This window comes from Pestalotiopsis fici (genome assembly GCF_000516985.1).
Source record: "Pestalotiopsis fici W106-1 unplaced genomic scaffold PFICI_Scf_9, whole genome shotgun sequence".
NCBI classification, from domain to species: Eukaryota; Fungi; Ascomycota; class Sordariomycetes; order Amphisphaeriales; family Sporocadaceae; genus Pestalotiopsis; species Pestalotiopsis fici.
The window spans coordinates 1,183,123-1,205,185 of record NW_006917099.1 but is presented as its reverse complement, the minus strand read 5'-3'; the positions used below and the strand labels follow the sequence as shown (position 1 = coordinate 1,205,185).

General features: G+C 50.9%; 7 protein-coding genes across 7 annotated transcripts; 2 read left to right on the top strand and 5 right to left on the bottom strand.

The window, feature by feature from the left end:
- On the top strand, positions 1-453 carry PFICI_11779 (uncharacterized protein; the record flags this gene model as incomplete). The annotated part of the gene is made up of 1 exon (XM_007840360.1): positions 1-453. The coding sequence occupies one exon, from the start codon at positions 1-3 to the stop codon at positions 451-453; it is 453 nt and encodes a 150-aa protein (XP_007838551.1).
- A 299-nt stretch (positions 454-752) lies between these two features.
- Positions 753-1,668, bottom strand: PFICI_11778 (uncharacterized protein; the record flags this gene model as incomplete). The annotated part of the gene is made up of 3 exons (XM_007840359.1): positions 753-983; positions 1,055-1,504; positions 1,576-1,668. 3 exons carry the CDS (start codon positions 1,666-1,668, stop codon positions 753-755), a joined length of 774 nt encoding a protein of 257 aa, XP_007838550.1.
- A 787-nt stretch (positions 1,669-2,455) lies between these two features.
- PFICI_11777 (uncharacterized protein) lies at positions 2,456-4,514 on the bottom strand (the record flags this gene model as incomplete). The annotated part of the gene is made up of 3 exons (XM_007840358.1): positions 2,456-3,738; positions 3,794-3,847; positions 3,902-4,514. 3 exons carry the CDS (start codon positions 4,512-4,514, stop codon positions 2,456-2,458), a joined length of 1,950 nt encoding a protein of 649 aa, XP_007838549.1.
- A 2,196-nt stretch (positions 4,515-6,710) lies between these two features.
- PFICI_11776 (uncharacterized protein) lies at positions 6,711-8,947 on the top strand (the record flags this gene model as incomplete). The annotated part of the gene is made up of 4 exons (XM_007840357.1): positions 6,711-6,741; positions 6,815-6,994; positions 7,080-7,742; positions 7,806-8,947. 4 exons carry the CDS (start codon positions 6,711-6,713, stop codon positions 8,945-8,947), a joined length of 2,016 nt encoding a protein of 671 aa, XP_007838548.1.
- Positions 8,948-9,240: 293 nt separating this feature from the next.
- On the bottom strand, positions 9,241-12,461 carry PFICI_11775 (uncharacterized protein; the record flags this gene model as incomplete). Its single annotated transcript, XM_007840356.1, has 3 exons — positions 9,241-11,337; positions 11,387-11,484; positions 11,540-12,461. 3 exons carry the CDS (start codon positions 12,459-12,461, stop codon positions 9,241-9,243), a joined length of 3,117 nt encoding a protein of 1,038 aa, XP_007838547.1.
- A 1,769-nt stretch (positions 12,462-14,230) lies between these two features.
- PFICI_11774 (uncharacterized protein) lies at positions 14,231-16,059 on the bottom strand (the record flags this gene model as incomplete). Its single annotated transcript, XM_007840355.1, has 4 exons — positions 14,231-14,467; positions 14,533-15,699; positions 15,762-15,832; positions 15,915-16,059. The coding sequence occupies 4 exons, from the start codon at positions 16,057-16,059 to the stop codon at positions 14,231-14,233; spliced, it is 1,620 nt and encodes a 539-aa protein (XP_007838546.1).
- A 5,519-nt stretch (positions 16,060-21,578) lies between these two features.
- On the bottom strand, positions 21,579-22,058 carry PFICI_11773 (uncharacterized protein; the record flags this gene model as incomplete). The annotated part of the gene is made up of 1 exon (XM_007840354.1): positions 21,579-22,058. One exon carries the CDS (start codon positions 22,056-22,058, stop codon positions 21,579-21,581), a length of 480 nt encoding a protein of 159 aa, XP_007838545.1.
- Positions 22,059-22,063: the final 5 nt, after the last annotated feature.

Sequence of the window (22,063 nt, the reverse complement as noted above, 5' to 3'; positions counted from 1 at the left end):
ATGTTGTCTCAGCTATCCATTCTCGCGCTCGCCCTTCTCTTGTCCTTTCATGGTCACGGCGCCACGGCCTCGACAACGCTGGAAAAAGTCCTCATCCAAAGAAACCTCGAGCACAATGACAACCCGCCCTTGACCGAGTCCTCCATGGCCCCAGCAACAGCACCACCGCCTCCTCCCCATCCACCCGTCTCGTCCTTTACCGCCAGCTGCGACGACGCCTTTTGCAGCCAAGGGTCACGGTACTGCTACTACTGGGGCGGCGAGACGAGCTACGAGTTCGGCAAGGGGCCCGTCCCGGGCGAGACGCAGACCATCTTGGGGGCGTGTACCGTGGTGACCTCGACGGTCCCCGGGTCAGTGGTCACGCAGACGATTACGGATTCTGTTGGCGCCGTGGCCACGGTGGCTAGTACGGTGCCGGCTACTGTCATGGTGGTGGAGGTGTGGGAATGAGCTAGGTGAGCGGTGGTTCTTGGACATGTTGACGAGCTTGAAGAGTTGGATTTCTGGATCTCTTCAAGAAGAGTTTAGAACTTGATGGTAAACTGTTGGGTAGCGGCTATTTTGTTGACGGATATTTGGTCATGAACTAGTAATGAAAGTCAAGATTCCAATACCGGCCACTCTGGTTACTGAACTATGCATTTTGGATTCTTCTCATCTCAAGGAATCAAGAATGAAATTCACATTCTTCCATGCGCTACAGCGCCGTTCAACAGCCGCCACTATACCTCGCTCCTCTTGCTACAGACTTAAGCCGCCGGCCCATTGACCGAAGTGGTCATAGACCCGCTCTCAATGTAGACGCCAGAAAAGTAAAAGTCCTCATTGGCATCACTGTACCCCGAGCGAGGGAGCTCCAGGACGCCCAGGTGCCAGTCTGCCCCGTTGGACGACGTTGATGCCGACTGCGGCGCCACCAGCTGCGTGAGTGGTGCGCCGCCCTCGGAATGCCAGAATCCGACCGTGTTCTTGGAAAAGTCCTTTGAGAAAGTCACCAGTCAACAAAGTCGTTACCATCAGAAAAACAAGGGGTCAAGTAGGGGAAACTCACAATTTCAAAGGCAACGTTGTGCCAGACACCAGCCTTCCACTCCGTCTTCCACTTGCTGTTCTGGCTAATCATGAACTGCAAGTACGGATCACTGGTGCCGCTCTCGCCGCTGATCCAGCCGTACTTGAGCTCGGTGAAGTGGCTCTCAAAGAAGCAAATCTGGTGCTCGCGGTTGACGCTGGGGGCATTGGTGTCGGACCGGCTAATGGAGAAGTGGTACCAGACTTTACCGCTGTTGATGGCCGCCGTCGTCTGCGGGATGAGCTCGATGCGCCGCATGTTTTGCCCGTTCCAGTACGCCGTCGAGTCGAGTGTGAACTTGGCCCCTTGCTTGGACGACGTGTCGTTGGGGTTCTTGAACGAGGTCCCCAGGTTGATGTACTTGTCCACCGTGCCCGAGCCGTGAATGTAGTACTGGTAGGGCCCGACTTGGTTTCCCCATGACCATTTCTAAAGCAGCAGAAAGCGAGCTTGTATTAGCCTCTTGGTTTTCCTTTTCTCTAGAGGTGGAGGTATCTCACGTTTAGATCAGCGCTACTTGAAAAGTCGTTGAATCGACCGTCCCAAAGCACGGCTGCTTTGGCAAGGGAGGCGAGCAAGATTGTTGCCTTCATCTTGAACTGAATACGGAAACCTCGAGGCAGAAAAGAAGGGTGTTGGTGAGAAATCCTATCTCAACGTTGAAAACCGATTTGGCGGATGTTGAGTGTAGATATAGAGATCCCAGCAGGTTGTCCATTTCAAGGTACGGCGTGTCTATGTATAGTATCATCTCGGCCCCAATGTGAAGCTATAAAAGCACCGAGACCTCGCCTACCAAAAGCCCGGAAGGCCCATAAAGTCTAGACCAATTGAGTCCTTTCGTTGCAACGCTCGAGATGACGAGAATTAATGTTTCAATCAAAGAATGGCTAGTCGGACCGCATCCACTGCAATGGTTGGACAGATTCGTGCTGATGCACCACGGACATGAGGCTCCGTGCTCTTCGCAACCATTGACATTATATTGCTCCCGCGCCAAAGGTTGCAATCAGTAATTAGCCTGTTATCGGCCATGCCCATCAAGAAAAGCGAACCCCAGCATCTGGTTGTTGGTGTAGAGGGTGAGGCGAAGAAATAATTCTCTGTCCAAACTCTATTGGAACCGAATACCCACCGCGTGATGATTCAATATAATCATCACTTTCAATCTCGTGACATTCAATGTGAACTCCAATTGTTTATTGAGTTGTTGGAGATTTCATCTCCTGAAGAATCAATCAAGCTACACATTTCCAAGCATCATTCATGACAGGTATCGTTCTCTTGAAACCAGACGCCCCTAATCATGCAAATTGCTCCCCCAAAACGCCTACAAGTTCGTTCGGCCATGTGCACGTGATAGTTTGTACCTGTGAAAACTCAGTATTCCAGTCCTGCGCCAAAACTAGAGCTCCTAGCAAGTGCCGCACGTTTCATCGTGGCTTGGGCGGTGCTTCTCCTTCTGAGCATGCCTGGGCGAGCGGCTGGGGATTCGCCCTCTTCGGCCGCAATTACTTCTTCGGCGGGAATGTCGTCTTGAATGCGGTGAATAAAGATGACCGACGCCAACACAAACAAACCACCTAGCGCAAATACGATACCGATACTGTGGTCACCTGGCGTCCCCCTAGGCTTCTGAAAAATGCGAAAGATGATACTCGAGCCCACAGTTGCCAACATTTGGGGTGACGCAATGGCCATGTTGTGAATTCCGAGAATCACACCGGCCTTGTCCACATCTTCCTCGTTGTGCAACCGCCGTTCCTGGTCAAGCAGGGCTTCTGTACTGTCGTTGCCGCCAAACGCCTGTGCTTGCGACTGCTGCGCTTGCCGTCTGCTTCGCAGCAAGGCATCTCGACGACTAACCTCTGCACTAATGATTGCCCAAGGTGCCCAAAGCGTTAGAGCCCAGGTGATGCCGACGAGGCCAATGAGACCAGTTGCAGCCTCTACAGTACGGACAAAGACGGCGCAAAACATGGCAACGGAGAAGATGACCTGCGACAGCATCCATGCACGCCGAAGGGTGAAGCCGGGGATGACCAGATAATCGAGCCATTTCTTCTTTTCGTCGCCATGCGGTAATGCGCCGGGCGCCTCGGCAGGTCCAGTTGTAGTCACGGGTCCATCATAGGTCGGAGCCACAAAGAAAGGAAGGAAAACATTTGTTGCAAGACTCGTAATAGCAAAGATGAGCAAGGCAAACGTACCAACGCGGGTGCCTTTCTCATAGAGCTTGTCCAGCTCGGCAGGCGTCATGTGTGGATTGGCCTCCAAATACGGCTCAATGTAGATCTCGCTGATATATTCCGACGTGTAGAACAGCATGGGAAAGAAGCCGATCCAGGCGCAAAACTGTACGGCACAGACTTTTGCAACCTGTGGAGGAAGGCGCTTGATGGAGGTGAAGATGGTCCGAAAAAAGGTCAAGGCACCCGGTTGATTCTTTGGGGGAGGACCGTCCAGGTTTGGATCTCTCTCGGGGATAAACACAACACTGACCAAAACCAGACCGCAAAGGGCGATACTCGCAATCGCGCAGAGAATCTTGAATTGGGTGTCGCCCAACCACCACAAGTATTTTGGGAGGTTGACGTAGCCAGCCAGATAGCCAACGATATTGCCAACACCCACTATTCTGCTTGCCATTGAATTGGCTTGTTCTAATGTGACAACATGAGCGAAATGCGCGGCTCAATAAACTTGAACGGGACTTACCCTGCTGATGAACGGGGGCGCAATCGACAATGAAAGCTCGAATAGCAGCTTGTACTATAACATTGTCAGCCGAGTTAATTATTACGCCTGTTGGTAAATGCAACATACCCGTGTTGATAGCAAAGTCCAGTACATAGACCCAGAGCACAGCCACCACGAGTATAGCAGTCTTTACGCCGTGACTGTCGGGATCGGCACCAAATAGACTGAGCAGACCTCCTACCGTCTCCTTGGCCCAACCAAGTAGCATAAGCGATATCGCCGTGGCAATGGCACCTCCCAGCATAAACGGCTTGCGTCTCCCCCAAGACAACCTGCAGTTGTCACTCAGCATGCCAACGTACGGCTGAACAAGAGTACCGCTAAGAGGGCCGGCGATCCAGACTAGAGCCATGAGTGACTTGCTCAAACCAAGAGACAGCAGATATGGCGAGCCATTGGACAACTCTACAGACCAGGCGATCTGCAAGCCACCAATGCTCACTGTCAACAACAAAATGTACCACAGACTCTTGTGCGCCTGGCTGTCATCGTCATGCTGCGGCCGGGCGCCGGCATCTTGTTCTCTTGTGCTCGAGGAGAGCAGAGGTGTCTGTTCGCTCGACTTGGTTGACTTGGGCGTCTTTAGAATGCCTCGGGGAGGTTTGGCATTGTGCCGGACGGGTGAAGGCGCACGGCTAGAGGACGAGCTCGACGACGACGAAGACAATGACGACGCCATGCAATGAAGACCGGAGTCTGCCGGGTTTCGAGACCCAAAGCTTGCTCGGTGTCTGAAAGCCGATATGTAAGGTTTGCTGGGCGCGTTCTTGCAGTGTGGCAATGTACCTGCTTCGGGCCGTTGAGTGTGACGTTTATATTATGATACTCGAATAGAGGGAGCTATGGCGATAGGACGCGGAATGGGAGGAGGAGCAAGAGCGAGTTGAACAGTCGGACCAAAGGTCTTATCAACTTGTTGCAATAATGGTTCGGGTTGGCTGGGAGCGAGCAACGGCATCAGCAGTAAGAAGAAGGTAGTCCGTTGAGGCTTAACTTTATGTTGGCCGAGTGCCTGTGCTTGCCGGTCAAGTCAAGTATCGTTCGGGTTTAGCCAAACCTTGGTTGTGACAACGGAGATGGCACGGTCTCAAAGCTAAACCGGCAGGCCAATCCCAGAAGATATATAACGTGTCTAGTAGCCCAGACACAAGCCTGAATACCTGAACATTCCAATGGGTTCCAAGTTGTCGAGGTGGTCGATGCACGGATGGGGAAGAAGGCAATGCTGTCAGGCGGTCAAGTTAGAGGATGCCACGCGACCATCGGTTGATGAGCTACGGTAAAACGCCTTTTGGGGTATGATCATAATAAGATCGTGGGGTCAAGGTAAAAGACAGACGAAGAGGAACTGGGCGAACGTGGCTTCTTACACTACCAGATGACCGCTTGTGGTGCAACTTGGGCCTGTACTACAAGTGTTTCAGACATGAATATCCTAATTGGTAGGCTGTGATGCGTGAGGATGCACTCGTTTTCTTGCCGTCTCCAGGTTGTTCTTGAAAGGAGCGGATGGAATCGAATAGAGAGGTAATACGGATTGAATCCATGAATGTCAATGCTATTACATCAACATGATCGGACATTGCAGGGGCCTAAGCCGCCGACACCCGACCTCTGGCTAGATCGTGGGGAGAGGTAAAGTGGAGAGGCGCCGCTGGGCCAGGCTTTTGGAGTTGGCAGCTGTTTTTTGGAGGGGCAGGCTTGCAGGTCGATATAAAGCCAAGCTGATCATTTCTCTAGAATAATCTCAATTATCATGTCTCGACTACAAACAAACCATCCCGGCCCAGAAATTGTGAAAAGGACAAGAAATGCATTATTTTCCTTCTGATTTATGAACCATTCCAGGGGCACCAGACAAGCTTGACAGGAGATGTTAAGATTTTGTCCCAAACTGTGATATACTTGGTGAGGAGAGTCCCTTGAGCCCTCACATGTAGACATATGAAGGATGAACTTTAGGGTTCAAGACACTTTGTTTCTCTATATTGATGTGTGATATGCATGGCCAAGGAGTCTGGGTACTGGAGCACCTTGAATGTCGATTTGATTTAGATATTAAAAGCCTAGGAACTGTATGCAAGTCAATATACCCAAATTACACTACACTGTACATGCAGGACACACCCCAAAGACACCCTGTCATCTATCCGTTATCTTTGTCCAAAGTTTGGATTGTTTGCCTGGGACGGAATACGACTCGAGCTGCCATGAATCGAATATTTCATGTCAGCATTAAATGTTTCAGAATATCAAGCCGCCGTCTGTCTCAGAGGTACCTGGATTTGCAAGTACTTTTCAATGGACATTTTAGTGCGTATCCAGCACATGGAGCTACCCAAGATTTACATACGTACGCCGTCGCTTCAGGACCCACACGGCAGCAACTTCCGCTAAAACTTTGGACAAGCTCGCGCGTCAATGGCTGCGCCTGCCTGCTATTGCCCAGGGGCCCCCAAAAAAAGATGATAGCTGGCGACTTTGGAGAAACGGACAACATATCAACAGCCTCATACAAGTCGTAGGCAGGCAGACATTGATCTACTATCCGACCCCTCACCAAGGCATCTCTCTACTTCTGCGATCTCTCGACAGCGCAGCACGATATCGATTGAACCCTCCCCGCCATCTGAGTCCGCGTTCCTGCGACAGTCTGTACCGAGCTCCCAACAGACGTACCTAGCGCTCTTTCTGGGACGAATCTGCCACGACGCATCAGATGCCCCACGACCCAGCTTTTCCATCTAGAATCCGAATGACCTTGGCGTATCATCTACCGAGGCACTGAAGACGCATCGCATAGCAATTCCGGACGGATCATTCCTGCCAAAGGCCCCGAGAGGGCAGCAGACAAACCGGCAATATGCTCTCAAACATGGCCGGCGCCGCGCTGAGCCACCTCGTCCGTATGTTTGCGCCGTCTCTCCTCCGTTGCGCATTCGGGGGTCTGTTGGAAATACATGCTAATCACAAATGCAGGGAGGGCCAGTGACGAAGAAACAGACCCGGAAGCAGGAGACAATGCCGAACAAGAGGTCATGGCCTCTTGGGCACTATTCATTCTACTTGTTCTGCTGATAATATCCTTCTTCACAAGCTACATGCTTCAGCAAAAGAAGGTCCAAGCCGTCCATGAAACTGTCATTTCCATCTTTGCCGGTAAGAGCTCCATACTTGGACGAGCTCCCAGTGGTTCAAGTCGAGCAACGCAACTTGGACATGAATGGCTAACTTGAGGCAATAGGCATGACGGTCGGTTTATTACTCCGAGTGACTACAGGTCATTCCCTTCAACAACTTGTCAGCTTTGACTTTCAAATCTTCTTCAATCTCCTACTGCCGCCGATTATCCTCAATTCTGGCTACGAACTGCATCAGGCGAATTTCTTTCGAAACATTGGCGTCATCTTGACCTTTGCCTTTGCCGGCACCTTTCTGTCTGCCGTTGTCATTGGATTCATCTTGTGGCTGTATACTCGACTGCCCCTGGACAGTCTTGACATGAGCTTTGTTGATGCCATTTCCGTAGGCGCAACGCTTTCGGCTACCGATCCAGTCACCATCTTGGCCATTTTCAACACCTACAAGGTCGACCCGAAGCTGTACACAATCATTTTTGGCGAGTCTATACTGAATGACGCCATTGCTATTGTCATTTTCGAGACTGCTCAAAAGTACAAGAGCGGCTCCGCGGCATCATACGGCATCTTTAGTTTCCTCGAGGGTGTGGGCATCTTCCTGCTTTCGTTCTTTGGCAGCTTGCTCATCGGCATCTTGGTTGGCGTCTCTACAGCCTTGATCTTAAAGTTCACCTACCTGAGGCGATACCCTCAGATTGAGAGTTGCTTGGTGGTCTTGATATCTTATGCCACTTATTTCCTTGCCCAGGCACTACCTAAAATGTCTGGTACGTATTATTTGTTTCGCACATGGATTATTTAGTAGTGTAACGCATGCTAACAATACACAGGTATCGTGTCGCTGCTGTTCTGTGGAATAACGTTGAAGCACTATGCCTATTTCAACATGTCAAGGCGGACTCAGCTCAGTACCAAGTACCTCTTTCAGGTTCTTGCACAATTGTCCGAAAATTTCATCTTCATTTACCTTGGACTCTCACTCTTTACCGATAAAGACTTGAGCTTCCGGCCTCTGTTGATCATCATGACAGTTCTAGCAGTCTGTGCTGCTAGATATGTCGCGGTGTTCCCACTGTCTAGCGCCATCAACTGGTTCATTCGCTACAGGGCGAGACGTCGTGGACGAGACGTCACTGACGAGTTGCCTCGGAATTACCAGGCAATGCTCTTTTGGGCTGGTCTTCGTGGAGCTGTCGGTGTAGCACTTGCTGCGCTCCTCACTGGCGACAACTCTTATGCCCTAAAAGCAACAGTTCTTGTTGTGGTGGTGCTTACAGTCATCATATTTGGTGGTACAACGGCGCGCATGCTTGAAATTCTTGGCATCAGAACTGGTGTGGTCGAGGAAGTTGACAGCGACGATGAGTTTGACATTGAGGCAGCACCTGGCGGTTCTTATTACAAACGTTCGGGTACCGGTATTGGCTATACACCTAGAGCAAGAAACGGCTCCGTGGGCCTGTCCAACCTGCACAACAAGCGCAGAGATAGCGAACCAAAGCGCAAGAGCTATGCTTCGGGATCGCACTCACCATCCTATGACGGGAGTGGCCGACCTGACAGTCTCAGCAGAAAGACTTCACGTGTTCAGGTGGCTGAGGATATGGAGCGGGGTGACCTTCTCGGAGGACGATCTGGCAACATGACGGACGACTCGGATCTGGGATCAGATATTGATATTTCTGATCTACCACCACCCGCTCGCCGTCCACCGAGACGGAAAGATAGCAGCCCTGGCATTCTCACGCCAAGCGGCTTATCGGAGGAAGAAACTGGCGTCTTCAACTACCCTACTTCGGGACACCGAGACGCACAGCCAGTGTCCGCATCAGCTGCGATTCGGCAATTGTTCACTTCGCAAGATCCTCAAGCCTTGTTTAGGCAACTAGATGAGGACTTTATCAAGCCAAAGCTCCTTCTCGACGGGCCGGGAGCCCCGGGCCCTAGAAACAATGGCGAAGGAAGCAGCTAGCGCACGATGTGTAGTTTTTGGCATATTGAATTCACTTTAGATCATGACTTTATTGACTTGTGTGGTGTCTTGTGTTGTCATTTGTGTCCAAAGAAACCGTGGATGCCTTGTAAATCGTTTCGATTTAGCTATTCAAATACCGGGCCCTAAGACTGGGGCCACGGAGCACTGGTGCTGCGCTTGCTCTTCTAGATTCTATGTACACTTTGTCTTCTTTTTTTCTCATCCCTCTATGGTCTCGCGGAACCTGTTGTGTGATTGGATATCCACGTCAGACGTGGGCTCTTTGGAAATCAACGACCCCCTTTCCTTGCATCCGCAGCACCAAGATCACGCTCAACCATTTCTATGGCACTGAGACTCGGAAATCTCTTGCTAAAGTCCTGGATATAATCCTCCTTCTCCTGGGCCGTCATATCAAGAGTTGGTCGGCCCTGAAGTCCGAGGCCCACGAGCTGTTCAGTTGCGCCCGCTTTATGGCCAGGCACAGCCGGCGCAGACGATCGTTGCTTGGTCGGAGATATCCTGCCCCCTGTGGGAATACTGTTTAGGTGGGTAGGTTTCGGAGGCGCGCTGGGTTTTGGGGTAGTCGGTTTCGCAGGAGGGTTCCCAGTAGTCATGCCGACTGGCTTCCGGGGGAGGTCCGGGAGGGCCTTTTCCGGTCGAGTCGCTGCCGCGGCTGCGTCCGAGAATCGACCGTATCCCTCGGCCGTCTTTGGTGCGCTGGAAGACTTTTGACTCTCTTGCAACAGATTTTGTACTCTGTTCTGGATACTGACAGCTCGGGATACACCGCCTATGCTCCGTGGAGGTGCCGTTGCCGAGCCACCCGTTTCCCGAACGGCCATTCGCTGGCGATATTCAGCAGCTGCGGCCTCAACCCTGCGCTCTTCTTCTGCCAAGGCTTTCGCCTCGGCCTCTCGTCGCTGTTCCGGTGTCATGTCTTCTTGATCTCCAAGGAGTCTGCCATCGTCACTCTTACTGTCCGTGGCTTCGGAACCGGCAATGGGAGTCAGTTCGCTTCGATCGAGATCCTTGAAAGGCGACGGCGTACGAGCAGGTTGCGAGGTGCCGCCACCCTCGAATCGTTTGAAAGCATCACCGAATTTAGTAGCAAGTATGTTCTTGGTTCCAGACAACGAGGTCAAGCTGGACCGCTTGCTGTGTTTTGAACTCTTGTCTTTTCTTTTATTATCCGTCTCCTCCATTGAACGCAGGAATTCCACGTTGGACTCAATAACCGTATCCTCTTGAGGATCCAAAGCAGGAGATGATCTTGAAGTGCCAGTAAGTTTGGGAGATCTCAAGGGCCGAGGGGCTGCCTCCTTTTCTCGCAGGAAATCCAAATTGGACTCCAAGTAGGTACTGGTCGGTCTCGGGCGTCCTGACTGAGAAGTGGATTTTGATATAGGTTCCATGAGATCTACACTGGGGCGGCCACCCTCAAGTGATGGTCTCGAGGACGAAGGGTGACGCAAGTGACCAGCCTGTGCTTGAAAGGAAGGAACCCGTTGGCTTGCGCCGGGCCTTGGCTGTTGATTTGCGTCTAGCATTAGCTGTGGCGAGCCAATCTCTGGCTGACGCGGTAAGCTTGATGACCGATGATGGTCCGAAGACGGGAACCGGTATATCGGAGGATAATCTCGCTTTGGCAGCTCCTGAGGGGGCGGCGTGCTAGTCATGGTACCAGTGGAAACCATTGCTGGACGACTTGGTGTTTGGTAAACATTTTGGGGCGGGGGAGATGCAATGGCTTGCAATTCAGGATTGCTCGAGATGATTGCCGAAGCCCGGCTCATTTGACCCCCTTCTGGCTTTGGTTGCGTCATTGGTGGTTTGCCGGCTGAAGCTGGTGGAGGCGTCGTTGTCGAGTTGGCAAGAGACTTTACTCTACTCAAGTCGCCCGACAATCTGTTGGAAGATTGAGGCACTGCAGACGTTCCCTGCGGCATGGCGAATGCAGCGTCTGCTACACTCGCCGACACTCTTTGACTGCCATCAAGCGGCGGTGACACCGGACTGTCAAATTCAAACTTGGAGCCTTGGTCGTGCAGGATAGAGAATTGATCCAGAGTGGGAAACCTGGATGAAAGCTCGTCTGCCTTGCCCGATTTTGCGCCTGACTTGGAGTCAAGTGCCGCAAAAGGATCACCATTGGTGATCTTCATGGGAGACGGGCTTGGCTTTGAGGCCTGCTGTTGTGGTGCTGGAGGTTGGGCGGCTGATGCTGCGGGCAGCCTACCACGCCTCATTGGAACAACCTCGGGAATCTTTTGCTTTTCTTCTTGTGGCGGCGCAAATACAGCACCGACAACTGGTGTGCTCTTTCCACTCGGTGGTGCTTGGTATGATGAGTGGGATGTTCCGGAACCAGCCCGGTTTGCATAAATCTGATTAAATTAGTCAATAAGGATCATTAGTGGACATGGATAAACCTACGTCGTGTATTGGGACCTCACGTCCTTGCAAGAGACACCCTTCTTTAAGCACCTGGTATATATTTGGTCTCTGTCGCTGATCCTCTCGTAACATGGAAGCTGCGGTAGAACTTTAGCGACGCAAGCAGTGGAATATACAGCTGTCCCAACTTACCAATGAGATGTTTTAACCGGTCAGAAAAGACTGGATAACTTGGAAACTTGTAGCTGGCATTCAAGATGGCGAGCTGTCCTTGTTCCTCAAAAGGGGTCGTGTAGTAGCAGAGCTTGTACAACAAGACGCCCAACGCCCATATATCCGACTTTTCGTCTATTGGTAGTTTTCTGTACACATCTATCATCTCGGGGCTGCGGTATTGCATGGTGGTATGCCTCTGAACATCCTCGTCCATGAGGCGGCACTCGACGATGCTCTGAGGTGCCGGCTTCGGAGCGGCGGCCGAGCCAAAGTCGCAGAGCTTGAACTTCCTCCTAGACCCAACCATGGTAATCAAGACGTTTTCGACCTTGAGGTCTCGGTGTAGGAGCGGGGGCTTGAGGTAGTGCATGCATGCCACACCCTCAGCGATATCCGTAAAGATGTTGAGGATCTCGGGCTCGGTCAGGCGGTGTTGCAGGCGGGTGTTCATAAAGTCGATTAGTCCTCCGCCGTCGCAGTATTCCATGAGCAAAAAGACCTCGAAGCCACGGCCGCCAGCCATTTCGGATGCGTGCGAGTCAATGTACGTCACAATGGGGCGGTGGCCCTTGAGGCGCTTCATGGTCTCGACCTCGGTGCGCATGCCGCGCAGAGTCTCCTTGTCCGGCACAGCGACTCTCTTCAGCACGGCCAGGTCGGTGCCGTCGACGGGCTTGGGCAGCTTGACCAGGTAAACGTGTGCAAAGCCACCCTCGGAAAGATACTTTTGGATCACGACTCGATGCTCGCCGACCTGGATCTTGGTGCCAGGGGAAAAGGTGCCGGCGGGCGCATTCGATGCCTGCATGGGAACGACGGGGTGTTGTTGCTGAGCATAAGCGACCTGCTGCCCAGCGCGAGGGCCAGCCATCGGCATGGTGCCCCCATACTGTGCCATTGTGACTGAGGCTCTCGCGACTCTATCAGGTTGGGCGGGTTGAAGGGGGATGGGAGCTGTTGCTGAAGCCTGGCCGGTTGGGAGGTGGGACGGAGCGACTGGACTTGGGTTGTGAAGTTGGCGACAAGGGGCTCAGTTCAATCGTCCTAATCGACGGGCGGAGGCATTGAAGGAGGGACAAGTTTTTGGGTGGCCGCAATCTGGTTTGTGCTCTTACTTTTTGGTTTTTTTCTCGTTTTCGCAGGTTTAGTTTTTGTTTTTCTCCCTTTTTGTCCAAAATCGAATGGGCAAGACCAGAAACCAGGACGGATTGTGTGAGGAAAAGGAATCACAGAAAAATTGCAGAGCTGTATAAACGACGACAGCCGACCCTGCGTTGGTGTTCCTGTTCCATGATTTGGGGCGCTATTGTTGCTACCTACCACTACGTACTACGTATTGCGAAAGGCGGCGGTGCCCATCCTTCCTGTCCCTCTCCCCCCACAAAGGGGCGCGGGCGCGGGACCAATTGGGTCCCCTACCTGCCGGAACAATGGTCGCGCCTGTTTGCCTGAGTCGCTGCGCTGCACGTTAACTGCGATAGCGTCGCTGAATTCAGCGGGAACTACGATTCGCTGTCAGGGGGGAAGACGCTAAAAATGTCATCAGGGATAAGGGGGTTCAGCAACAGTCCAGCTTAATAAATACTGCAGACAAAAGCTCAAAATCTATCCTTTATTCCATGCAGCCATTAAAGTTGGGATGCTTGAAATTTAAAGGATGCATCAAATGATACAATTAAACAATCATTCACAAGAGAAGCAATACAATTAAAGAAAACAATAGATGGAAATCTTATATTTCAGGCATGTGCATCCTATTAGTAAGAATTGGCCGCAATCGGCAATTAGAGAAAGGACTATAATTATAGTATAACCTCTGACTCTTGGGTTTTCATCCTATAATGATATTATAAAACCAGTGTATACAAAAGTATCTCTGTCGAATATTCTACAAATAGAAATCAAATCAAGTCATATACTCATGAGTTGGATACTCCGGATAACGTGATGATTTGAGATTTTCGAGGGGGGCGAATCCATATTATGGCCATTTGGCAGAAATTCATTACATCTTACTTACGGCGCAATAAGAGACTCTTGAATTGATTGAGACTTTATCGAATCTCAAAACGTCCCCTCGTATAGATCTGCCTCAAATACTATACTGTACTGCTTCTGCTGGCTTGTCTTTCAGGGGTTAGTGATCCAAAGTGGATAGCATTCACCAGCATACCATGTTTAATCCACTCATGAACCACCAGACTATAAATATTCGTATCCGAGGCTCCACCATCATTATAGTGACCAATTGCTCGAATTATATACAGAGAGCCTGTCGTATTTCAACTCAATGAATGCAAGGCTTACCAGATATCTCTATTGACCAGACACAGCCCTGTAGTCGAAATATCAATTTAGTAAAGCTTGTGTCAATCCACTCAACGACTGCCCAATATAGTGACTTCAGGTTGAAATATGTCAAGTTGTAGGTAGAGCGTGCCCAAATATGGGTAAGGTTTTATTGATTTGTCCAGGTTGTAGGGTATTGGTATCTTTAATAAGTTTTGAGCTAGATAACTCTCAACTTCTCGTGCCATCATCTCCAGCACATGTATCCAACGCAGTCGCAGTGGGACTGCCTGGCACATATCCAATTCTATACTATGCTATATACGGCCTCCCACTTGGAGGAGACGCAGTGTGAGACATTCCATGTCTTCAAATCGTTTAGAAAACAGAGCGGACAATGCGCATGGGCAGGCCCTTCCAGGTTTTCTCCGGAACTGGCTCGTCCTCGGGCAGTAGCGCACGAAGGCCAGACTTGAGGTCCATCTCATGAACGCGCACGAAAAATCTTCCGTCGCGGCTATAGATCTTCCAGAAGAGATAGAATGCAATGGAGACCGGGGCAGCCAGGAAGACCTGGAAGAATACTTCGGGGTCGGGTGAGGCGTCAGGGCTCGGCTAAATCGAAAAGGTTAGTTTTGCTACTTGGCGTATTGATCTTCGAGATGGATTCAAGGACTTACGTAGAGCGCGGTGTAAAAGGTGGCAATAATGGCAAGACAGTTGAGCATCAGGCCGATGACGCTACCAATGACGCCAGCGGGGGCCTGGTATGGCAGCTGTTGGAGGCCATAACCCTGGTGCTTCCATCCTGCCCTGAACCGGAGGTGGGCCAAGCAAATCGAACCCCAGACGAAGAAGGAGGACAGACCCGAGAGAGATAGCAACCAGTTGAAGATTGTTCCCTGGTTGCCAGCAACACCAATGTAGGCAAGAAAGCCGAAAGCCAGCTGAAGCACCACACACCAGAGGGGACGGCCCTTCTTGTCGACATAAGCAAAGATACTAGGCCACATGCCACGCTCAGCCATAGCCTGGAGCGTACGGGTAGAGCCATAGGTACAAGAGTTGGCGACGCTAATGACAGAGATGGTAATGACGGCATTGAAAATGTGAGGGAGGACTTGAACACCGGCATCCTGGATAGCCATGACAAAGGGGGAGTACTTGGTGTTGGCGGTCGAACCTTCTGCCAGGCGCTTGTCATCGTAGGGCAGGATGAGACCCAAAATCAGCAAGTTGATGACATAGAAGAAGAGGATACGCCAGAAGACCTGCTTGGTGGCCTTGGGAATGGCCTTGCGGGGGTTGGCAGACTCAGCAGCAGCGAGACCACTAAGCTCTGTTCCAGAGAAGGAAAAGGCGGCGACCGAGAAGACACCGGCGAAACCGTTGAAGCCATGATTGAAAGCACCGGGATCGTACCAATATCTTGCACCAATATATCCCTGGTCGCCTACACCACCGCAGTTGTAGATGATACCGAAGAGGATGAACCCGATACAGGCGCAGATCTTGATGATGGACAGGATGAACTCAACTTCACCGTATCCACGGACACCAAAGAACTGAATAATGATGAGAAGGACCAAGAAAACACTGATCCAAATAGCAACGCTCAGATCCTTTCTCCAGAAACCAATAGTGAGAGAGGCAGCTGTGAGCTCAAAAGGCAGGACAGTGAGCCACGAAAGTGCGTAGTCCAGACCGACGGCGAAACCCCACGACGGATCAACGAAACGGACAACATAGGTGAAGAAGGCACCGTTGACGGGATACAGCACAGCCATTTCAGCCAAAGCCTGCATGGTGAAGAGCAACATCAAACCGACAATGAGGTAGCAAATAACCTATAACACTAGGTGTCACAAAAAGTCCGGCTTGGTATATGATGATTGATTATGGGACTTACCAGGGAGGCAGGGCCACCATTTGCCAGAGCACTACCAGAACCAATGAAGAGACCAGCACCGATTGAACCACCTGGGTGAAGGTATTCATGTTAGATACGGGGTATATTGGTGGGAGAGTGGCCGTAGTAGAGGCAGGCGAAAAGGGCTCGTACCGATGGCAATCATCTGCATGTGCCGACTCTTAAGGTCCTTCCTGAGGGCGTCACCCCTCTTGGTGACACCGACTTCCTCATCGACGGGCTCATTGAGGTAGAGCGTCGGGTCGACGGTATTCTTGGGTTCTTTCTCGGTCGACATGGTGAAGTCGTCCTCGCACTAATTCGGGGACAGCCGCGCGCGGGATGGGGTTGCGTTGGCGGTCGGCAAAGTGTGCGACTCGAGGGCAAACAAATAGGAAAAGAAGAGGCGGAAGGGGTAGACAATGGAGGGTGAGGGAATAATCTAGGATATATACTGCTGCTGCTGCTACTACAACGACTCCAGTCGGCTGAGATGGTGCAGCAGCATTGGTGGGCAATAGGATGATCAAACCCAGGCGTGGGATTGGGATGGGTATACATTATTATTGAGTGAACAAGGCCCTGTCCGCACCTACTACCTACCACCATAGTACTTCCTTCCCTCCCACAAGGCAGTCAGCACCGCACACGCACAATAGAGAAGGAAAAAAGAACGGAGTGGTGCTCTTCATCAGTCCTAGGTAGAGGCTAGGTACATTGGAGCCACCGGGGCAACCGCGTCTAGAGCTTGTCAAGCAAAAGTCGCCGTCGCACAAGAGATGCATCCAATATCAGCCAGGGTCCTTTTGGTACCTGTACATGGGCAGATGATTGGGCCAGGGTATGCAAGCTGGGCTTGGGTGTGAAAACAATATTGCTCGGGCGTTGGTGTCACTTGTAGATAAACGCTCCGAGCACTGGGGCACGACTTGACTGTTTTCATTGGGAAAGGTGCAAGGCGAGACCGAAAGGAAGACATTTGGGACCCATATCGCTATCAGATTGGCCAGACTAGAGATTATACCTATGTCTATCTACGAGTTACTAGCCGTGCTATCTAGGCTCGATCCGCGCCGGGTGTCGCAATGATGTGCGGGAGATAAAAAAAAAAAAAAACAGTCGATTCGACAAACTGGTAATCGAGTTTGATTCCATAAATTCACGCAGTTATCTCCGAGATTCTAGATTTCCTTAAGGGATTTAATGGCGGGATTTCAAAGGTTGGCTGCGATTCCTTCAGCGTGCCATTCTGGGGGAAAAGTGTAGTAAGTCATTTCATTACAATTGTCCCGTCGTCTACCCAGGAGAGATTTCATGATGGGCTACACATGTGGCACAGTTACATATTCTCTGAGACAGTTACCGCAACACAGCTACAGGATTGTGTACACTCATTTTGAATGGAGAAAGAAATACAAATAAGACGGGATTATATTTACAGAGCACATCTTGTCCTTTCTGTTAGTCCTACCATCAAGTTGCAACCCCGACAGATTGACTACCAAGTCCATGCATGCATGTACGCGTCGACATTTCCAGCCGAGGAACGATAAAAAGCTTAACTACAGGTACCAGACGGTAGGCAACGTAGGCGGCCTGGCCCTAGAGTCTGTCGCCAGTGCTTCTACAACGCTTCCAGCTCTTGGTATCAGGGTCCTTGTTTCGTTTCCCTCCAAGCTGATTGGTCTGCAAACGCCTCCCGAGGACTCGCCCGGGCTAGAGTGCTGCATGGAATATATAGCTGATAGTTGGGACAGCTGCTTAAGCTACCTAAGCATGCTAGGCAGAGGAACCCCGGGCTGGTTTCCCCCCCCCCCTGCTGCCGTTTTAGTGGCCACGGTCATATCTCTCAAACCCCTGCTAGCGCCATCATCCACTATTCAACCTTGCAGGTTACTGATAAGCCGCCAGACCAATCAGGAAGGTGCGCGGGTGTGAGAGGGAGCGGGTGCGCGGACGCTCGTTAAGCCGTGTGTGTGTTACCTGACATTAAAGTGTCGCACTCATTGTTCCGTCTGCCTGCTTGATGCCCTCTCTTATTGCCCTGTTGAAATGAATGTATCACGGCTTGTTTTTGACTTTTTTGCCTGCTCGTACATCTCGTTGTTTTGAAGAAAACTAGACAGCCTCATATCAAGCCATTGACCAAAAGTGCCGTGATGCTCTTATGTCAGGTTGCCTCGGCAGCACCAATTGCCATTTGCACATGGGACGGCTGACGGCCGCGTGAGCTACCTGGAATTGTGGCTGACAGCTTGATGGCTTCTTCCATTGACTCTCCCGTCCAAATGTATGCAAGGTAGTCCCAAGGCACACCCGCCGGTATTAAGACGAGGCGCTCGTATGTCAGGTCACCTGCTCACTCTCACTCCCCGTTTTCGAGACCGAGTCTCCGCCCGGACAAACCAACCAGGCGTTCTTGGCTGAATTGTCAGAGTTTGCCTTGCCTGATTGAACAAGACTTTTGGACAGGCGATGATCTGGAAATGGCCAGTCTGCCACTCGGTTTCCTATCTGGAAATATTGCCCCGACCATGCGTGGCCGATCCCGACGACGACTGCCCACCTCGCGCCATACCGTCGGTACCTAGGCCAAGCTTCTTGTCCTATGGGGCCTCGCCCATGAGCCTTCTCGTTTCAGCACCTTTAGTCTGTCTGCCCCAATACGCCGATCGACTATGAAAGCCTACCTACCCAAGACGGAACCTCTTCATATAACCTCTAGTGGACCTTCCGCCAGTGGTGAGGTCTTCATTAGAAACGAGCCCATCCGGCTCCGACGCGCTCATTAAATGATGCCACCCAATTATATGCCGAGAATTTTAAGTCCGTCTCGCCAAGACACAACTGTACTTGTGCCAGCTGTTGTGATAGGTTCTGGCTCTACCACACCACGGTGCTCATGTCAGCCTGTACTGCGACATGGCGAGCCGTCAGCCATGGCGACACCTTTCATGCATGCCCTTGGTTAGTCGCCACTCATCTATGCAGAGCTGCCCTCCATCAACAAGATTGGCCTGGTGAGATTCGGCCAGTCGTAAGTCGCCATGACCCAGGCAAATGCGGCGCTGCCTCCACATGAATATCTTCTATCGCCCTTCTATTGCTTCTAGAATCCTTCTTTTCGGTCCTGCTGCAAAATCCCTTTTCTGCGGCTAGCAACCTGAACCTGATCATTGGATCGTTGAATGCTACAATAATCTGCAAGAGAGCACACAAACACCAAGTGGCCTGACCCGCGAATGCTACGTGACGATTTAGGCTGCGTCCCAGAAAGGCAGTAGGTTATAACGGAACCCAAACGTCTGGGTCTACTCTAGCTTTATTCAAGCGGTCGCTCCGAGGTTTACTGAAATGACCAAAATTGTCCATTTCATCTGAAAACAATTAACCTTATTAGAGCTGGACAATGCTGCAGTTTTTTTTTTCGAGCAGCAAGATCCATAGTATCATAATTTTGAACAAGACCAAGCTTTGCCAACGATAGGAATCATGAGCTTGTTCTGTGTTTTGGGCAAAGATCTTCGATGAGTAGAAACTAAAGATGATAAGCATGGATCGGTCACTCTGATACGGCTATTATTATCTTGCCCCTCTGCGTTTTTTCTTCGCAATCGTCAGAGCTTGCTCAACTAGGCCATCGGTGCATACATTCTTGTCACCTATACAAACGAGCAGCTGCAAAAAGTGACGCGCTACATTGTCATCTTATGAGACTCTTTTACTTCTTATGAGCAGAGTATTATTTACCATGGGGACATTATCACCATAACCAGCAGGCGTTAGCTCACGCTCAATCCTCATTCAAGGTCAATAACCAAATATGTCAAGTCAAGCCAAATGAACCAGCTACTGCTTTCGAGGTAATCGTTGGCAGCCTACGGTACTAGACGTACCCGGGGACATTACACAGTAGGAGTGTCGTCTTTTTCGATCGGCCGTTTGGGGATTTTCAACCAGGATGAGAATCCTGCGGGAGCTGAGCAGTTCTGTTCTAAACGAGAGACAGAGACAGAGACAGACGGAGAGCCACCCCGGTCTTTCCTCGAACGCGGAAGCTGACCATCGCATCATCCCCACGGCGCACGACCGCGGCGTAGTGCGTTTCGCGGATGCGCATACGGCTACCGCAGGTAAGTCTTTTGGCTACCACGGAGTTATGTGCATGCAGGTAGGTAGGTAGGCTAGGGAGGTTTAGCCCAAGGGAAAGGGGATCACCCTACCTAGGCGAACACACACACACACAAGTACACAGTAAGGCGTAATCCCGGTTGTTCCAACGCCATGACCTTAACGGGCAAAGACGCCCGACTGAGGTGCCAGTCTGAACAACGACTGTCGAGATTACTTCCTACGCACCTGGGTTAGGTTGGCCCACGGTGGTCAGCCCCAAGTGGTATGCCAATATTCTAGAGTCGTCTCCTAGGATTCTGCCAAGGGAGAACCTGGGCAAATGGATAATTTGCGCACACAAGTGACAAGGCCACCAATCCGTGTCCGCGCCTGCGTTTCTTGGAGCTATTACACGAGATGACTGCGTTTACTATTTCTTCATCCTCCTATCATGGTTCGAGACTTGAAGACTCTGAATTGAGATTGCCCAGGCCTTGTCGCTTAAGCGGAGAATTCGAGATGCCAACAGCCTCTGAGGGTTTGAGTGCCTAATACATCCCATCACGTGAGCTAACATGATGGCGGCGCATCTGTTCTCCCGGCCAAGGTGTCGTTGAAATAGACTCGCACTTTCAGCTAGGCGCCATGAGCGGACTACATGCCAAGCGTCTTATGACGCTCCGCGATCGAGCCACTGCCCTAGAGTCGAGGCCAAGTCGGGCCGTGGCCAATCAAGGGCCATGTGAATCTCGCCAGTTTGTTGAGCTCAGCCAAATCAATTTGCGACTTCGAAACCATGACCAACAAATAAAAATTGAGGATGCAAAGGTGAATATTATAGATATCTTCGGGTAAGCATTGACAACGACGCTGACTCCAGACGAGCCGCCAATATTCTTTCCGATATCTATTTTCAATCAGACTCATAAAAAGAAACTCGTCCTGCTACTTGACGACTACCAAACTTCAGCCAAAAGACAGACATTGCGGAAAGCGTGTCCGTCTGGAATAGGACAAATTGATTGAAAATCTCCTACAAACTGCCACCATCTCAAATGACTGGCTCTATAAGTGAATTGGGATTTGGCTTATCATCGACAAGCTGGACTGGACCTTTCATTTGCAGATAGGCCGCGAGTCTCGGCACTTTGTTCCATTGTTCTGTTCATCCCATCAGAGCCAGGACCTGTACAAGTCCTCCAGTTGAAAAACTTGACTGGATGGCGCTTCATACATGGGCAGACGATCGTTGTCCTCTTGAAAGACTTCGTCCCGGTACGCTTTCTACAGCTGCCTCCATGACCAATCCCAGATACCCTAGTCTGATCATCGGGATCACGTTCCCTTCTTTGACTGAGATACGGACAGTCGTTCATCTTGACTGAACCCTTGTTATAACCGACTTGGCCAGACCTGACACTTTGAGCAGAGTCCAGGCATTGACGGAACCCAAATCGCCCAAGGATGATTTCCGCGAACAGACCTGTGCGCCGAGGGTTGAAGGTGTGCACATGCTTCAAACTCAGGGCTTTCTTCCTCAGATGAAAATTTCATGGTTCAGCGAAATGACTCTGTCGAGAAAGCTGTACCGGAATCAAACTTGTCTACTGCACTAGGACTAGTCAAACTTTGCGAGACAAGATGTGAAAAATGTCAGTGAGATTGCTCTACTTTGGAGATCCATTCTCTTCGTCCAAAAGCTCACTATCCCAGATCAGCAGACTTCCTTGATGTTTTCCCCGTGCCTTTGGCCCTGTGATGTCTCAAGCGATCTTTCAATGCTTGGACAAATGACCGTTTCGGACTAGAAACTTCTTCTGGGTGATACTCCTCACGATCTATCAATGCTTGGTCAAATGACCGTCTCGGACTAGAAACTTCCTCTGGGTGATACTCCTTGCGATCTTCCAAAAGTTGTTGGAGATTTCTGCTCGTCCGCAACGTGAGTGGATGGGTCGATCCTAAAACTTGCGTCCGAAGCTTGATGGTCTCTCGATAGACCTCCTCCGCCTCCCTATGCTTCCCCGAATCGTCAAGCACAATAGCCAGGCCATGCATGCTATTGAGTGTATCTGGATGCTCTGCACCTAGCACAGACTCTCTAAGCTCCAATATATATCGATGCATTTCTTCTTCCTCCTTGTATTTCCCTGTTTTGCCGAGCACGATAGCCAGGTTATTCATGCTGG